Source organism: Leuresthes tenuis, unplaced genomic scaffold (genome assembly GCF_036924035.1).
Source record: "Leuresthes tenuis unplaced genomic scaffold, fLeuTen1.0.hap1 SCAF_1, whole genome shotgun sequence".
Lineage (NCBI taxonomy): Eukaryota > Metazoa > Chordata > Actinopteri > Atheriniformes > Atherinopsidae > Leuresthes > Leuresthes tenuis.
In genome coordinates, this window is record NW_027325355.1 from 10,757,789 (window position 1) to 10,776,854 (window position 19,066).

Consider the following 19,066-nt stretch of genomic DNA (forward strand, 5'->3'; position numbering starts at 1 on the left):
ATATCTAACAGCAAACACTGAGAGCTGCTCTGCAGAATAAATACTTTTACTGGTGGAAGTGTTAGTAAATGTTGCTGATGACACTTTGATTCTTTTACCTGAGTGAGGTTTTAGATGCAGAACTTTTACTGGGAGTTGAATATTTCTCAGTGTGGCATCAGTGCTTGTAAAGGATCTACACCACTGTCACCTTTTATAAGTGAATTATAAGCTAAAGGCTTCCTGTTTGCCCCAGGTTAGGGCTAAGCTGATCCGGGTCAGGGGGTAAGTTGCACCGTCTGGGGGTGAACTGACCATCAAACTGAATCTAAATCAAAGCCATAAGAAATTTCAACCATAACTTACCTCTTTGAAAAACTGATTTAAAAGTCCATTATTGTTTTGTAAGTGGTCATATTCATTTTCTTCAGGATAACTTCACATTAAATCTGATTAAAAAAAATGTCATTAAAGTTGGAATCTTCCCTGAAACAGAAATGCTGAAGTGGAATGAATGAATAAATGTCCCCAAAACTTTCCATCCTTCCACTTTCTTTAAATCATGGTTTCAGGGGGACTGGAGCCTATCTGTCACAGAAACTCCTCAACATTCCAGTCTAATAACAAGTCTGAAACTAAAGCAAAAACTGCAGCCCCAAATGAACATTGGCATGATATAGGCTGTGTCAAATGCAAAAGCAGTCCCTGTTTCCCTTTTTGGAACTCATCCTTTCTAAGGACAAAGTTAAATGTATGAGGATCAAACACAACAAGTACCTGGGACATGTCAACAGATTCAGGAAATCCAGGAACCAGCAAACTGAGAGCCAAAGAGAAACTGAGGCGTCTGCCAACAAATCAGCAGCAGCTGAAGCTGATCAACTTCCTGATGTGTCATGAGGTGATCACATGTTTCAACAAAAGACATCAAATAACAGCTGAAGCTGCATTACAGACAATAAGAGATGTGGAAGCAGCATCAAAGCTGAAAAATGGGAACTTTAAACCTTGTTGGATGAGAAATTAAATGTGCTGAAGAGCAGGATTTCTACACACGTCAGTCATCATCATGATGTGAGTGTTCAGCTGCATAGAAACATAAGAAGAAGAAGCTCCACTTTAAGACTGTGTGATTCCAGTGATGATCCAGCATTGATCACTTCCAGTTTCTAGAGAATTTGTTTAAAAAAAGAAGCTTTCTGGTGAATTGATTTGATTGTGGATGTGAAGTGTTTCAGCGCCCCCTGCAGGTTGTAGAGAGAAGAGAAAAAACTTACAGCACCTGTTATTCCCAGCCGGTCTCCCATCCAAATACTAACCAGGCCCCCTGCTTAGCTTTCGAGATCGGGCGTGTTCAGGGTGGTGTGGCCGTAAGCAAAAGTCACCGTAACAAATATCTATTATATAGCTGCTTGAACCATATGTTTCTTTTAGTTTTTCACCTAATTGGCTTGAGAGGCTGATGCTGATCCTGCACATGTTCTTCTCTCTCGTGTTGGTTCTCTGCAGCTGAAAGTGAGACTCTCAGATAACTTAGTGTCTGTCGACCTCTTCTGTTCCCTGTGTGTAGTTTTGTGTTCAGCGTCACACAGAGAGACCGAGGCTGCTTAGTTAGATGAAATCATCACAAATTGCTCATTTTTAAACAGTTACATTATATTTTAGAAGTCAGAAAAACAGTGATAGATGTTGTTTCAGCATCTATATAAAGCTGATTTGTCACTGATTCTCTCGCTTACGGCCATACCACCCTGAACACGCCCGATCTCGTCCGATCTCGGAAGCTAAGCAGGGTCGGGCCTGGTTAGTACTTGGATGGGAGACCGCCTGGGAATACCAGGTGCTGTAAGCTTTTTACACCTGCAGGAGGCGCTGCTGCTCACTCAACACGGACAGCTTCATGACATACTTCACATCAGGAAGGAAATCACTCAAATAAATTCACTTTTCAATCTTTGTCAAAGACTGGAAATGAGCGCACACACAAACCTCATTTAGGTCACTCTGTCATATCATCTTCCAGCACTGCTCAGCTCACAGTGACTTCATCTGTCTCAATTCTTCTGGATACCAAACACACACAAATATTATTGTCTCACATTAGTCTGCAGACTGTTAACAGATCTTCCTGCAGTTTGCAGATTCATCCCATTTCCTTCCTTCCTAAGAATCCCTGCTGATATCCAAGGTGCTGATCCCAGATCTGCTCAGATGTCCCAGGTTCTCCTCTGCTTTTATCCTCACACACTGAACTGTCTCCTCATCTACGTGTTAACAACCAGAACCCACTGATGTGGGCTCAGAAATAAAGTTTCCATTGTTTTCCAAACACAAATGAATAAATTACAGAGATTTACTGAGGCCAGATAGAAAAAGTGCACGTACAGCCACTTTAAACTGTCAAACAGGCAACTTTATATCTAACAGCAAACACTGAGAGCTGCTCTGCAGAATAAATACTTTTACTGGTGGAAGTGTTAGTAAATGTTGCTGATGACACTTTGATTCTTTTGCCTGAGTGAGGTTTTAGATTCAGAACTTTTACTGGGAGTTGAATATTTCTCAGTGTGGCATCAGTGCTTGTAAAGGATCTACACCACTGTCACCTGACTCAAAATCAACACTAATCAAATTGAAAGAAGTTCATAATCAGCTTTTTTAAATGAATTATAAGCTAAAGGCTTCCTCTTTTCCCCAGGTTAGGGTTAAGCTGATCCGGGTCAGGGGTTAAGTTGCACCGTCTGGGGGTGAACTGACCATCAAATTGAATCTAAATCAAAGCCATAAGAAATTTCAACCATAACTTACCTCTTTGAAAAACTGATTTAAAAGTCCATTATTGTTTTGTAAGTGGTCATATTCATTTTCTTCAGGATAACTTCACATTAAATCTGATTAAAAAAAAAATGTCATTAAAGTTGGAATCTTCCCTGAAACAGAAATGCTGAAGTGGAATGAATGAATAAATGTCCCCAAAACTTTCCATCCTTCCACTTTCTTTAATTCATGGTTTCAGGGGTACTGGAGCCTATCTGTCACAGAAACTCCTCAACATTCCAGTCTAATAACAAGTCTGAAACTAAAGCAAAAACTGCAGCCCCAAATGAACATTGGCATGATATAGGCTGTGTCAAATGCAAAAGCAGTCCCTGTTTTCCTTTTTGGAACTCATCCTTTCTAAGGACAAAGTTAAATGTATGAGGATCAAACACAACAAGTACCTGGGACATGTCAACAGATTCAGGAAATCCAGGAACCAGCAAACTGAGAGCCAAAGAGAAACTGAGGCGTCTGCCAACAAATCAGCAGCAGCTGAAGCTGATCAACTTCCTGATGTGTCATGAGGTGATCACATGTTTCAACAAAAGACATCAAATAACAGCTGAAGCTGCATTACAGACAATAAGAGATGTGGAAGCAGCATCAAAGCTGAAAAATGGGAACTTTAAACCTTGTTGGATGAGAAATTAAATGTGCTGAAGAGCAGGATTTCTACACACGTCAGTCATCATCATGATGTGAGTGTTCAGCTGCATAGAAACATAAGAAGAAGAAGCTCCACTTTAAGACTGTGTGATTCCAGTGATGATCCAGCATTGATCACTTCCAGTTTCTAGAGAATTTGTTTAAAAAAAGAAGCTTTCTGGTGAATTGATTTGATTGTGGATGTGAAGTGTGTCAACGCCCCCTGCAGGTTGTAGAGAGAAGAGAAAAAGCTTACAGCACCTGGTATTCCCAGCCGGTCTCCCATCCAAATACTAACCAGGCCCCCTGCTTAGCTTTCGAGATCGGGATGTTCAGGGTGGTGTGGCCATAAGCAAAAGTCACCGTAACAAATATCTATTATATAGCTGCTTGAACCATATGTTCCTTTTAGTTTTTCACCTAATTGGCTTGAGAGGCTGATGTTGATCCTGCACATGTTCTTCTCTCTCGTGTTGGTTCTCTGCAGCTGAAAGTGAGACTCTCAGATAACTTAGTGTCTGTCGACCTCTTCTGTTCCCTGTGTGTAGTTTTGTGTTCAGCGTCACACAGAGAGACCGAGGCTGCTTAGTTAGATGAAATCATCACAAATTGCTCATTTTTAAACAGTTACATTATATTCTAGAAGTCAGAACACAGTAATAGATGTTGTTTCAGCATCTATAAAAAGCTGATTTGTGACTGACTCCCTCGCTTACGGCCATACCACCCTGAACACGCCCGATCTCGTCCGATCTCGAAAGCTAAGCAGGGGGCCTGGTTAGTACTTGGATGGGAGACCGCCTGGGAATACCAGGTGCTGTAAGCTTTTTACACCTGCAGGAGGCGCTGCTGCTCACTCAACACGGACAGCTTCATGACATACTTCACATCAGGAAGGAAATCGGTCAAATAAATTCACTTTTCAATCTTTGTCAAAGACTGGAAATGAGCGCACACATAAAACTCATTTAGGTCACTCTGTCATATCATCTTCCAGCACTGCTCAGCTCACAGTGACTTCATCTGTCTCAATTCTTCTGGATACCAAACACACACAAATATTATTGTCTCACATTAGTCTGCAGACTGTTAACAGATCTTCCTGCAGTCTGCAGATTCATCCCATTTCCTTCCTTCCTAAGAATCCCTGCTGATATCCAAGGTGCTGATCCCAGATCTGCTCAGATGTCCCAGGTTCTCCTCTGCTTTTATCCTCACACACTGAACTGTCTCCTCATCTATGTTTTAACAACCAGAACCCACTGATGTGGGCTCAGAAATAAAGTTTCTAATGTTTTCCAAACACAAATGAATAAATTACAGAGATTTGCTGAGGCCAGATAGAAAAAGTGCACGTGCAGCCACTTTAAACTGTCAAACAGGCAACTTTATATCTAACAGCAAACACTGAGAGCTGCTCTGCAGAATAAATACTTTTACTGGTGGAAGTGTTAGTAAATGTTGCTGATGACACTTTGATTCTTTTACCTGAGTGAGGTTTTAGATTCAGAACTTTTACTGGGAGTTGAATATTTCTCAGTGTGGCATCAGTGCTTGTAAAGGATCTACACCACTGTCACCTTTTATAAGTGAATTATAAGCTAAAGGCTTCCTGTTTGCCCCAGGTTAGGGCTAAGCTGATCCGGGTCAGGGGGTAAGTTGCATCGTCTGGGGGTGAACTGACCATCAAACTGAATCTAAATCAAAGCCATAAGAAATTTCAACCATAACTTACCTCTTTGAAAAACTCATTTAAAGTCCATTATTGTTTTGTAAGTGGTCATATTAATTTTCTTCAGGATAACTTCACATTAAATCTGATAAAAAAAAAATGTCATTAAAGTTGGAATCTTCCCTGAAACAGAAATGCTGAAGTGGAATGAATGAATAAATGTCCCCAAAACTTTCCATCCTTCCACTTTCTTTAAATCATGGTTTCAGGGGGACTGGAGCCTATCTGTCACAGAAACTCCTCAACATTCCAGTCTAATAACAAGTCTGAAACTAAAGCAAAAACTGCAGCCCCAAATGAACATTGGCATGATATCGGCTGTGTCAAATGCAAAAGCAGTCCCTGTTTCCCTTTTTGGAACTCATCCTTTCTAAGGACAAAGTTAAATGTATGAGGATCAAACACAACAAGTACCTGGGACATGTCAACAGATCCAGGAAATCCAGGAACCAGCAAACTGAGAGCCAAAGAGAAACTGAGGCGTCTGCCAACAAATCAGCAGCAGCTGAAGCTGATCAACTTCCTGATGTGTCATGAGGTGATCACATGTTTCAACTAAAGACATCAGATAGACATAGCTTTAACAGCTGCAGACCAATATCAATACTTTCACAGTTTGTTCAGAAACTAGATAGTTTTATTGAAAACAACAGCTTATTGAATGAGAGTCAATATGGGTTTGGGTCAAATAGGTCTACAGCTGCAGCAATAATGAAGGTGACAGAAGAAATCCCAACTGCAACGGACAGAAAGAAGTTTACCATATGAACCATTCATTGAGCTGAAGAAAGCTTTTCACACTATTGATCATTCAATATAACTTTCAGAGTTAAATAGCTTTGGTGTGAGAGGAGTTGCTTTAAAGGGGAACTCCTGTATTTTAAAACCTGGACCTTATTTCTGGCATGAAATACGTTTCATCTACTCACAGAAGAGTTTGGCGAAAGTCGGCGTCCTTCGGGAGCTATTTAGAAAACTCGCAATCAGCGTATATCCATATAACGGAGTTAATGGGACGATGCAGCCTCTAAATAAGACATTATCTGTCTTAATTTCACCAATACTTTAAGAAAAATGAATGAACGAACGTGTACTATAGCTCTGTTAGCTCATAGGTGCTGTTATGTGGCTACTTGCGGCTATAGGAGAGCTAACGGAGGGATTTCTACACAGGCCCTCTACTGGGACAACCAATTTAACCAATTTAAAACAAATGTGTATCTCAGCTGCAGGAGTCAAACTTTGGAATTCTCAACATAATGATTTAAAAGGTTTTTCAGATGTTTTCCTGTTCAAAAAAATGTATGAGGAGAAAACAATTGGACATTAAACAAGACATTAGACAGTGGAAGGAGCTGCACCCATCTGTCCCAGACAGCCCTGATGGGAGCAGGCTGGTCAGAGCTTGCTCTGGTATCTCTGTTGTCAAATCTGAGGACTCTTGATATCATTTGAAAGGTCTGAAGTGACATTGTTGCTCGAAAATATTTCTTCCTGTCGATGCGTCCCAGAGACGATCAGTGGCCTCATTGCAGGATCTGTGCACTCCAGCAAAAAGAAGAAGCATCCAGGTGTTCCTCATCAGTGTCTTTCCACATGTTGCCATGGACTTTTGTTCCTTCAAGGTTTGACTCTTTTTAATGGCATAAATGGCTCAAAACATGTGTTGATGTCACTGATTCTGGTCACAGCAAACCCTGTGATTCCAGGAGTCATTTTGATGACGTCTGCAGCAGCTGCCCTGCCATCATGTACATCATGAGGTACTGAGCTCCAACACATCTTACCATTTTTGGACTTGAGTCTTTCAGCAGGAGCAGCTTCAGCACCGGTGACCTCCTCATCTGACTCATCAGATGAGTGTCTTCTGGATGATATTCCACTTTGTCTTCCTCCTCAGAAACCTGCTCATCCGTATCTCCATGCTGCTCTGTGTCCTCTCCCTCATTTTCACCAGAAATATTATCCGGAACTTCTCTCACTGAGAACCTTCTTTTCATTTTGGCATGCTGCACATTGGAGATGTGCACTCTGCACGTCACCAACTCCACACTGAACTGAGCTCACATGTGTGGACATGCCCGTCTTTGCTTGTTCTGTTTCTGTGCAGGTAAACTGGATAACAAGGCAAAATGAGAATCCCCTAAAGCTCACATGATGAGGAGAGGAGCTGGCTGTCAGTGTGTTGGCTGACAGTGCACTGATGATGTCATCTGTGGCTCTAATTATTGCTTTCTAATCTTATTTTTGTAACTGGGACGAAACCGATCCTAACAACACAGAAGTCATAATTTCAGCCTGAGCTTTTTACAATTTAGTTTTATTTTGGTTCCTGACAATAGATAAATCAACTCCAGTTAACTGTAAATATGAAAAACTGTGGTATTCATGTCTCATCCCATCATCACCATTACAGCACCGCTGCTGGAGCTGATACAGAAACACAGGAGACTTTTAACATTTTATCAGTATCAGTTTTATACAGACAGCTGGATCCTTGGCTTCTAGTTCTACAGTGAGGAACCTTGGAGTTATTTTTGACCAGAATTTATCATTTGACGCACATATAAAACTGGTTTCTAGGACTGCCTTCTTTCACCTTCGTAATATTGCTAAAATCAGGAACATCCTGTCTCAGGGTGATGCAGAGAAACTAGTTCATGCATTTGTTACTTCAAGATTGAACTACTGTAATTCCTTATTATTGGGCTGTCCCACATATTCTCTGAAAAGCCTCCAGCTGATCCAAAATGCTGCAGCCAGAGTTCTGATGAGAACTAATAGGAGAGATCATGTTTCTCCAGTTTTAGCTTCTCTTCATTGGCTCCCTGTTAAATTCAGAATAGAATTTAAGATTCTTCTCCTCACATATAAAGCTCTTAATGACCGAGCTCCATCATATCTTAAAGATCTCATTGTAAGGTATTTTCCTAACAGAGCACTTCGTTCCCAAACTGCAGGTTTACTTGTTGCTCCCAGAGTTTCTAAAAGTAGAATGGGAGGCAGAGCCTTCAGTTATCAGGCCCCTCTCTTGTGGAATAAGCTGCCAGTAAATGTCAGAGAAGCAGACACCCTTTCCACTTTTAAGATTTGGTTTAAAACTTTCCTTTTTGATAAAGCTTATAGTTAGGGATGGCTCAGGTAATCCTGAAACATCCCATAGTTAAGCTGCTATAGGCTTAGATTGCTGGGGGACCTCATCTGTCACACCTTTCCTCACTTTGCTCTCTTTTTCCCCCTGTTTAATTTCTCAATTGCTATTATGTACATGTGACATTATTGTGGTTATTAATTTCTGTTTCCCTGTTCCAACAGGTATCCTTTGAATGGTGTTATGGTGTTTTTTCACCCTCTTCTGTCTTCTCAAACCCCAGCTGGTCGAGGTGGATGGCCACCCTTCCTGAGTCTGGTTCTGCCAGAGGTTTCTTCCTGTTAAAAGGGAGTCGTTCCTTTCCACAGTCGCCACAGGCACGCTCAGAACGGTTAGATTAGACTGAAGACAAGTTTCAGTGCATTCTGTTGGTTTCCTTAGCTAGGATATTATTTTTTAATTGGCTCTACATGAATTAATTTGATTATTTTGAAATTAATTAATTGAATTCCAATTGTCTTGAATTGGACTATATTATTTAAGTGCCTTGAGATGACAATTGTTGAAATGACAATGCAGTCTTAACAAACCTTTAATAGGTCAAATCTACATGTGAGTTAAGAGCTAATATTGGACTCTTCTCTGGACTTTGGTCCAGCCAGCCAGGAGTACAGAAAGTTTGCAGGTTAGGGGTCAGCTTTAGTTTTCAGGCAGCTCAACTCTGCAGGTTTTTACCTCTTCTGAAGTCCAACAGCCGTATGAGAGCTCATGTTTCATGTCACGCACTTGAATGCACCAGGGAGAAGATTTAGGTGAACATTTCAGAAGAAGATCATGATTTATAAATTTCAAGCGGAAACGTCCTTGTTCCCTCCCCAAACTGATCTGAAGGTGGGAGGATGTGTGAAACCATTGTGTGATAGTAGAGGAGCTCTTAAGTGAAGATCAGCTGCAACAAAAGGAGGTGGAATTAGTTTTATATCACAGTACAGACGGTGTTTCTGCTCTCAGAGTCACACACTGCTCTGCCAAAGGGAGGAAATGGCTCAGAAAAGGGTTAAACTGGACTTGGAAACCTTCTCTTGTTCGATCTGTCTGGATCTACTGAAGGATCCGGTGACTATTCCCTGTGGACACAGCTACTGCATGAACTGTATTAAAGGCTACTGGAATGGAAAGAATAAGAAGGGAATTCACAGATGCCCTCATTGCAGGAAAACTTTCACACCGAGGCCTGTCCTGGAGAAAAGCACCATGTTAGCTGATTTAGTGAAGCAGCTGAAGAAGACTGGACGCCAAGCTGCTCCTGCTGATCACTGCCATGCTGGACCTGAAGATGTGGCCTGTGATTTCTGCTCTGGAAGAAAACTGAAAGCCATCAAGTCCTGTTTATTCTGTCTTTTCAAAGAAATCTCACTCAGCTCTGATCATTAATGAGAATATGATGAAGAAAGGATGATTTCATCCAAATGAATGAAAAGATTTTGTGGTGGGGCTGAGAACTGTTTAACTCTCATTGTCCTGTTCCACGTATTGTTTAAGGACCGACACAGGTACAAGGGTCAAGGGTGCTGGAGAAGGCCTATCTATCTTATTTCAGCTTCTATCTAAACCTTGTTTCACTGAATGTCTCATGACCTTGTGTGGCATAAATAGCAATAGTATAATCTTTTTAACTCAGACAACTCTGTGTCAGTTTCCTGATATGTCATGCAGACACCTTGCTGTGAAAATAAATGTTTTGTGTTAATTGTCTCTGAGTCTCATTTTGAGAGAATTTTCTTGACACCAACACAACAGACATTTGAAACAGTTTCACAGCTTGAAGTTGAGCCTTGTGCCCTTTTAGTGTTGGAACAGCCTTAACTTTCAACTTCAGTCATTAAACAGTTGTCTGGAAAGTACAGGGAACAAATCCAAACCTTTTTCAGACTGTTAAAGATTTCTGGGTCTTTGGGGAATATAAGTCCAACTTTCCCTCGTAACCAAACACACATTTTCTTCAAAAATATCTCTGAAAAGCATGAGAAGTGTTGACATCTGACCTTTAATAAAATGCAGAACAATGAAATACAGACTAGTGTAAAGCTAGACTTCACATTAAAATGAAATTATATATTGTGTCTACAGATGTTGTATATTTACATAAATACCCACAGCTTGTGCAAAGCTACTTCGTGAATCTTAACTTTAAACAAAATATAAATGTTCAGTATAACAGAATAAAATATGTTTCTAGTTTCAGTCAGATTGCATATAGTTCTGTCCATACACTCATAATCGATGCCATGTTTGTCTTGAATGGTGGGAGAGCTGGCCACAGTTAAAACAATCCCAACAATTTATAAAGCACTTTCAATAGTTCTTCAAACATGTGCTACCCACAGAAAATTCAGAACAAAAGTCTTGACAAGAGAAGGTGGTAATCCACACAAAATAGTTTTAATCTGAACAAAAGAAAGGCTTTTGATTGGTAGTTACTGTTCCTGCTCCCAAGTTAACGTTGTCTTATATGCTATAAAATTTGTTGATTTAAACCAGTCATTTATCTGCAGTGTGAGTATGTTCATGTCTCTTTAGACTAGATAATTGAGTGAAAGCTGCTTCACAATGACCACAGCTGTATGGTTTCTCTCCTGTGTGAATATGTTGGTGTTTCTCTACACCAGATAATGCTGTGAAAGCTGCTCCACACTGACCACAGCTGTATGGTTTCTCTCCTGTGTGAATACGTTGGTGTTTCTTTAGAGTAGCTAATTGAGTGAAACCTGCCCCACATTGACCACAGCTGTATGGTTTCTCTCCTGTGTGAATACGTTGGTGTGTCTTTAGACTAGATGATTGAGTGAAAGCTGTTCCACACTGACCACAGCTGTATGGTTTCTCTCCTGTGTGAATACGTTGGTGTTTCTTTAGGTGAGATAATTGAGTGAAAGCTGCCCCACACTGACCACAGCTGTATGGTTTCTCTCCTGTGTGGATACGTTGGTGTGTCTTTAGACTAGATAATTGAGTGAAAGCTGTTCCACACTGACCACAGCTGTAAGGTTTCTCTCCTGTGTGAATACGTTGGTGTGTCTTAAGATTGGAAGATGTAGTGAAAGCTGCTCCACACTGACCACAGCTGTATGGTTTCTCACCTGTGTGAATACGTTGGTGTTTATTTAGACCAGATAATGCGGTGAAAGCTGCCCCACACTGACCACAGCTGTATGGTTTCTCTCCTGTGTGAATACCTTGGTGTGTCTTTAGACTAGATAACTGAGTGAAAGCTGTTCCACACTGACCACAGCTGTAAGGTTTCTCTCCTGTGTGAATACGTTGGTGTTTCTTTAGACCAGATAATGCGGTGAAAGCTGCCCCACACTGACCACAGCTGTATGGTTTCTCACCTGTGTGAATACGTTGGTGTTTCTTTAGACCAGATAATGTGGTGAAAGCTGCCCCACACTTACCACAGCTGTATGGTTTCTCTCTTGTGTGAATACGTTGGTGTGTCTTTAGACTAGATAATTGAGTGAAAGCTGTTCCACACTGACCACAGCTGTAAGGTTTCTCTCCTGTGTGAATACGTTGGTGTGTCTTAAGATGGGAAGTCGTAGTGAAAGCTGCCCCACACTGACAACAGCTGTAAGGTTTCTCTCCTTTATGAAGCTTCTGATGATACCTCAGATGTGATGATCTTTTGAAAACTTCCCCACAGTGCTTATAACGGCACCATCTGGATCCCTCTTGGGCTATATGTTTCTGCAATGACAGAGAGGAAGAAGACTTTGATCCTTTTGAAGTTAACGCAAAAGATTTCTCTAATCTAACCTTTGCTAACCAACATATTCTAACTGGACCTGGACGGACCCATCCACACAGGTCTCAATATTTCCGATAAAATGTGAAGGCTGAGGGTGTGTTTATAAGTACCCTCAGCTATCAGTACTATGCTCTGATGTGTTCAGCACACATTCAGGGTTTTAAGCAGTAAACTCTTGCTTTTTGCTCTTTTACTAATTATTTTTTGTCAAGATGAAACTTTGAAAGGGAATTTGTGCTACAATAATTCTAAATGATAGAAGGAAGCACAGTCTTGTCCAAGTTGTACACTTAAACACCATTTAAAGGTTGGGCTGAAAAAGGTTGATGAATAATGGTTTAAATTAATAAAAGTAACAGTTGTGGTAATACATAGCATTCTTTACACTAACCCTTTGTTCCAGCTTACAACCCAGTGGTCTACAGCCATTCAGCTCAACAGCAAACAGGGAAATAGTCTTAGCTTCACTCTAAACAACTATTTACACTGAGGTAGAGAGCTCTACAAACCTGTCATTTAACATTTAACCATTAAAGTATTACCACCACCAGGTTTAATTAATGTAATCCAGAGACTATAAACACAAATAATGAAGATTAGCTCCTGAACCTCTCAAATCTGAAGCCCACCACAACAATCTGCCCACTGATTTTCTTCCAGCAGATCATTTAGCCTGCAGCACATCTGTATCTCCAGTTCAGAGAGAGAGGAGATGAAACCAGGAAACACCAGAACAAACGGAAGATACACAGAACTTCAAAACCCGTCCACATGTCTTTAGCGTCCTCCACACTGACCTGTAGTCCGGTGGAACCAGAGGATGAGCCGGCTCTGTTCCTGGTGGAGGGGTTCGGATCCTGGTTCTGCTGCTCCATTCTGGTCCTGGTCCTCCGACTGATGGACTCTGTCTGAAACTGTCAGTACATACAATAAGATCCAGCTGTGGCGTGCAGCATGTTAAACCACACCCACTTTTCTTCTTCTCTTGATAAGCTTTCTGTGAACAGTTTCTAACCATCTAGTCACATTTCATTAAACTTTTAACTGTGGTTTTTATTCAAATTCCTGTGAACTTTAAACTGGTTCTTTAAAGACCCACTAAGGTCACAGTTCAAAATATTTGGAGCTTTTTGATCAAATTCAGAAAAAAAATTCTCTGTAGAATGACACCCACTGTGTGCAATATCCCATGAATCTCATCTGAGTCAGTGTAACATGATCAACTTAAATCATTTTACTACATTAAGACAAAGATATTGTTTGAGGAAAGGGTCCCAATATCATCCCAAAGCCTGAAGTTCAGATTTTCTCTATTTCTAAATTTGTTCTCATTTCCAAGAGCTGTCAGGGATCCAGGAAAGCAACACAGAGTAATCTCAGATTTGTCACATTTACACTCTGAAGCCCATTTTTGAACAGTTCAGTTCTCAGGGAGCTTCAGTCTGGACTGAGGCTTGAAACTGAGAAGATGTGATGTTTCAGTGGGGGAATGATCTAGTTCTGTGTGGCTAACAGCACGTCAGCAGGAGCTGTCTGACTGATCTGAGACACTCTGAAGAACAACATGAAGTGGACCATTCTGAGGCTGTCATTTAAATATAAAGGAGTGTTTTTCTGGCATCAGAAGTGCTCGTCCAGTGATTCATTCCAGAAAGCTGCTTTAGTGAAACCTAAAGTTTGAGATGAAGGAAACTCTCAGACCCTTAAAACTCTGAAATGTTTTTCAACCCAAATAACCTACAATCTCCTTTATTTTAATTACAAAATTATCTTAACTGGTAAACTTATGTGTCCAGTTGAAGAGAAAAAAGTGATCTTGTGTTGTGGTCAGATCAGAGTATCAGCTCCTAAAAGTTGCACAGATCCTCCTAATAAAGATCCTTTTAGCTCCATTTTAACTCCAGATGTGGGCTTTATGAGTAAATATATGTACAACCTTTTTATAATGCCATCAATCCTTGTTGATTCGTGGATAAAAGAAAATATTGGATATGTAAAGAAAACTGAATAATGAAGTTTTCATTCTGACACTTCTGAAGAGGACAGTCAGACTGTCTTTTAATGGTGTCTTTCTCAGAGTGTAAATCTGAGAAATCGGACACTGATACTGAGGATAACTGTGTATTTCTTCTGCTCGTGTGATACTTTCCTGGATCACCGACAAGTTTTTATAATAATGCTATGACTCCTCTTCATGTTTGTGCTCCAGTTTTATCAAAAAGCCAAACGATACCCAGATAAGCCTGGAAAGAACTATTCTAAATTTTACATTGATCATCAAACTTTTTAAATGACAAAAGATTTCAGCAAAACTACAGAAAGAAGTTTATAAAAAAAACTGTTAAAAACGGTTAGAAAAGGGCCCAGAAGTATGTTTCACACACAGCTAAAAGGATAAAGCTCCATGTTATTTGTCCATCTGGCCGGCTTAGGGAAATTTATAGCTGAGGCTGTGTGTCTGGTATTGCAGAGCATTAGCATTAGCATTAGCAGGACATGCTAACTGTGAATAGCAGCCAGGTTATTTAAACTTTTTCACTCTCTGGTGCATGCTCTGACTGCCCGTGTCCAGCTGCAGGAATCAAACCAATGACACAAAGCAATTTGAAGGCATTTCTGCAAATGTTTGACCGCTACATGTATTCTTTTCTTGACTTACCTGTACGCAGCTTCCTGTTGTGATGTTCAGAGACGTGCTGACTGAGGCTTGTCTGGAGTAATGGAGGGAACGGTTTGCTGCATTTAGGGGAGGAGCTGAAAATGATGACGTCAGAAGGCTCGCTACTGTATATGTCTATGCTTCGCTATGCGGCCGTACGACGTGACTGCTTCAGGACGCGGTTCAGATTTTGTCTTAAGTATTGACAGGTATATAAACCCCTCAATCTCCATTTAAAATGTGTTTTTTTATGGAGAGTTACAGTCAGTTCAGGTTTTGAGTTTGGATCGTTTGGATACTAGAGTTTGGAAAGCATTAATATAGTTTGGAGATAGTTTGGGGAGTTAAGTGAGAGATAGTTTTGAGATTGAGGAGAGTGAGGAGAGAAGGATAGGTAAGAGGATATATTCAATAATATAGACAATAAAGCAGCAGGGGGTCTCTCAAACCTGGTGTAGCAGGTGTTGAGATCGTCAGCTAGTCCGGGGGAGGGGACGTTTGTGATGGTTCTGAGGGGACTCCACACAACTGCAGGGTCGTTGGTGCCTGAATCACGCTCCAGTCTGGCTCTATAGTCCTCTTTAGCATTTTTGATGGTCTTCTTGAGGCCCTGTCTGGCCAGTCTGAATGTGTCCATGTCACCCTCTCTGTATGCCTGCTCTTTCCAGCGCCTGAGCTCTCTGAGCTGCTTGGAGAACCAGGGCTTTTGGTTATTGTGCCTTGTGATGGTTTTGGTTGGGAGGCAGACCTGCTCACAGAAGCTGATGCAGCAACATACAGTGTCAGAAAAGCTGCCGTTGTCATCCTCAGGGCCCCTCAGTGACTCCCAGTCAGTAGACTCCATGCAGTCCTGAAGCCTGTCCCTTGCCTCTGGAGTCCACCTCCTTACTGTAGTCCTGGATGGTTTGGCCCTTCTCAGTTGCTGCCTGTATGTGGGGACCATCTGTATGATGCAGTGGTCGGAGTGTCCAAGGGCAGCGTGGGGGATGGAGCGGTATGAGGGTTTTATGGTGGAGTAGAAGTGGTCCAGTGTGTTGCTGTCCTGCATGGCGCATGTCACCAGCTGTTTGGAGCTCGTCAGTTCCTGGGAGAGGTTACACGAGTTGAAATCTCTCAACATAATAACTACTGAGTTTGGTCGAGAGGTTTCCACAGTGGAGAAAAGAGCAGCTGAATCTTTGGTGAACGTGTTCACAGATGTACTTTGTTAGCCTGGTTTTTTCATTGGAAGCTCAAGAACAAGCTGGAGAAATCGTTTATTAAAAAAGTATTTATTAGTGGTCACATGTAAAGTATATTGCAGCGCTGGACTCGGAGTGCCAGAGCTCCCGCAGGAAATCCGTCAGGCCGAGCCCCGTTATCCGGAAACATTTCATATTTATATTCAGCTTTATCTCACAGAAGTTGTTTTCACACTTGTCAGAGTATAATTGGCCAGTTTTGGGTGACATGCTCAGGCCAGCTGCTGTCCTTGTTGTGTTCTTTGGATGTGATAAACAATGTGTGTGTGTGTGCTGTTTTAGGTGTGGATCTAATGTACCAGACCTATCTGCCCTAATAGAGATGTTTTATCTGACCCAGTTGTTTATGTCATTCTAAGGTCTTGGACCATTTAAGGTCATCTGTTGTGCAGTATGAGCAAAGTGGAAAAGTACCAGCTAGGAACGTTATTTAGGAAAATACAGAATATGAATTTATAATGTCTAAGATCAAAGCCAATTATAACAGTAGCATTATGGACATATCAACTGCAAATATGATATATATTGACTGACTGACGTGCTCTCTCTTTTCGTTCAGTTACCATTGTAATGAACAAACAGGAAGCAAACCTCGAAGCAGAAAATGAGCAGCTGATGAAAGTCTTAAAAAATCGGACCGAGCAGCTGACTGCCGACAACAGAGTCCTGAAGAATCGGACCGATCTGATGATGGTGGAGATTGAAATCTTAGAAAATCAGACCAAGCACCTGAACAGACAGAAAGACGACTTCAACTGGACGCTGGAAGTCATCCTGAAATTCAACAAATTTCCAGTGAATTAATTCTGCCCTGACAAAAGTAAGTACATAATAAAGTAATTTAACAACATTATACTTCATAAAAAAACACCCAAATGTTATTAGCAGGATGGTAAATTCAGTACTTTATACCCTTTTTAAAGTTTATTTAGAATAAAAAGCATGCAGTTTTCTATAAGTTATTTATTCTACAAGCGCTACTTTAGTTTTTCCAAAAGTAAAATCTTCTCTGCCTTCTTTAAAGAGATTTAAACCGTTTTGAACACATTCTTACCTTTCAACCCTGATGCAACGTCTGACCTGCATCAACATTTTCAATTTTGATGTCATGTTTCTGATTTCTTCAGAAAGTGAGAATTAAAACATGAGTTTCATGTTGATCAGAAAACCCTCTGCTTTCAGAAGCCTTGTTTTAGAGAGTCCCAAAACAAAGAAAAGTAGCCTTGACGTCATTGTTTCGTCATCTTGGTCGTGTATATCTCTTTATGCATTTCAGGCCTGTAAAATGCATGCCTGTAAAGCTTTGTAATCTTCCTTCTCATGACACTGAAAAGACATTCAGGCATTGAGAATATCAAGTGATGAAGAGCTTTTCTTCCAGTAAAATCATCTTAAACTGTGCAGCAGTTCAGGCACATAACCATATTTGTCATTTCAAAGTTCAGGCAGCCAGTCCAGCACCCGTACCCTCTTCTTCCTCAGCCAGGCCTTTGGAATGTGTCAGAATGTGGTTTTCCATGGTCTGCTTGAACAATGCTTGGACATCCCTGGAAAAGATGTGGCCTTGAAGGCAGCATATGTTGCTGTAAAATCTCAGTGAGCTTTTCTGCATTAATGCTGCCATCACAGAAGTGGAAATGAGCTTTGCCGAGGGCCCTGATCCAACCCCATACCATCACAGAGCCTGGCTGCAGGGACTGGTTGCTGACAACAGGCTGGATGCTGCTTTTGCTCTTTGCTCCATTTCTTCCAACAAAGATCTGGAATACTAATGGGTCTGACCACAGTACACGTTTCCACCGTGTGATGGTCCATCCCAGACGCCTCCGAGCCCAGAGAAGTGGACGCCGCCTCTTTTCTGAGGCTTCTTTTCTGCACAGTAAAGCTTGTGAATGGAACTCTGTATTGTAGTGCTTGACAAAGGTTTCCACAGTAATCCCTTGTCCATGTGCTTCTATCAGCTGTTGATGAATGACGGTTCTTGATGCAACGCCGTCTGAGGGGTCAGAGGTCATGGGTGTCCAGCTTAGGGTTGCTCCCTTGTCCTTTACACTGAAACTCCTCCAGATTCCTTGAATGCTTTAATGATATTCTGCTCTGTAGAGGCAGAAATATGCAGATCCCTTCCAGTCTTTCTCTGAGGAACATTGTTTTTAATCACATTTGAGGACAAACTTTAGCTCCTCTGAACATCTTTTGTGCCAAATCATAATAACTATCGTCTAATTTTCTTTATTACTAACCCACATCACAACCTTTTAAAAACATTTTTCAGACCTGAAACGCAACTAATAAAGTTGAAAAAAACATTTAATATCTTGAGTTTATACCTGCTGGATTTATTCTGGAAGAAAACGTCCTGCCAAAAAAGATGCTCCAGAATGGAAATATTAGAAGTAGATAGATTTATAGTTCCTCATGTAGGATAACAGTCATAAGTCTTTTAAGGTTTTATCATTTGTTATCATTCAGTTTTATTTACATACCATCAAATCGCAACAAATGTTATCTCGAGGCATTTCAACTACAGTCCATTTTAAACTAATTGTAATCCAATTCATTGTAATAAGATTCCAATTAAATCACATTCATTAAAATCCAAGTTGGTCTAATCCGTATAATTTCAGTCAGTTTAAAAAGGCTGTCATTTGATTTTGACATGTTAGATTTAATAATTAATCAATTTCTCCGCCCATTTCGTGAGTGTCAGCCCTGTCGGGACGGCTGGATTCTTTACCAGGAAAAGTGCTACCTGTTTTATGATGAACCCCCAAGTTGGAAGACATGGCCACAAAGTCGAACTTATTGCAAAGACAAAGCTGCAGATCTGGTTGTTATTGATAATCTGCAAGAACAGGTGAGCTATAAAGAGCATAAATGGCATTTTCCAAATTTCCATTTTCTTTTGAATTATTATAACTGATGCCTTTGCTAAAGTGTGAATGATTCCGATGATCCGCCATGTCAGGACTTCCAGGAATTTGTCAGTAAAAACATCCGGTATTACCAGAGCCCTAACCATGGATACTGGATTGGGTTAAAAGAAACTGACAACACCTGGTTCTGGATTGATGGACGCAACGACACTCTT

The 19,066-nt window shown here is 40.9% G+C and overlaps 1 protein-coding gene and 2 non-coding genes across 3 annotated transcripts in view; 2 read left to right on the forward strand and 1 right to left on the reverse strand.

Moving 5' to 3' along the window:
- The first annotated feature begins 1,712 nt into the window (after nucleotides 1-1,712).
- On the forward strand, nucleotides 1,713-1,831 carry LOC140299730 (5S ribosomal RNA). The gene has a single exon (XR_011914762.1). It is a non-coding gene; the product is annotated as a 5S ribosomal RNA (ribosomal RNA).
- A 2,323-nt stretch (nucleotides 1,832-4,154) lies between these two features.
- On the forward strand, nucleotides 4,155-4,270 carry LOC140296008 (5S ribosomal RNA). The gene has a single exon (XR_011912923.1). It is a non-coding gene; the product is annotated as a 5S ribosomal RNA (ribosomal RNA).
- Nucleotides 4,271-6,888: 2,618 nt separating this feature from the next.
- The window catches only part of LOC140296621 (uncharacterized), a 581,862-nt gene continuing 569,684 nt past the window's right edge, over nucleotides 6,889-19,066 (reverse strand). The window contains exons 12-16 of the mRNA XM_072379734.1: nucleotides 14,735-14,811; nucleotides 11,660-11,840; nucleotides 10,877-11,575; nucleotides 7,591-7,606; nucleotides 6,889-7,207 (exon numbers count right to left, since the gene is read on the reverse strand). Coding sequence (XP_072235835.1) covers nucleotides 6,889-7,207; nucleotides 7,591-7,606; nucleotides 10,877-11,575; nucleotides 11,660-11,840; nucleotides 14,735-14,811 — 1,292 coding nt within the window. The remainder of the gene's footprint in view (nucleotides 7,208-7,590; nucleotides 7,607-10,876; nucleotides 11,576-11,659; nucleotides 11,841-14,734; nucleotides 14,812-19,066) is intronic.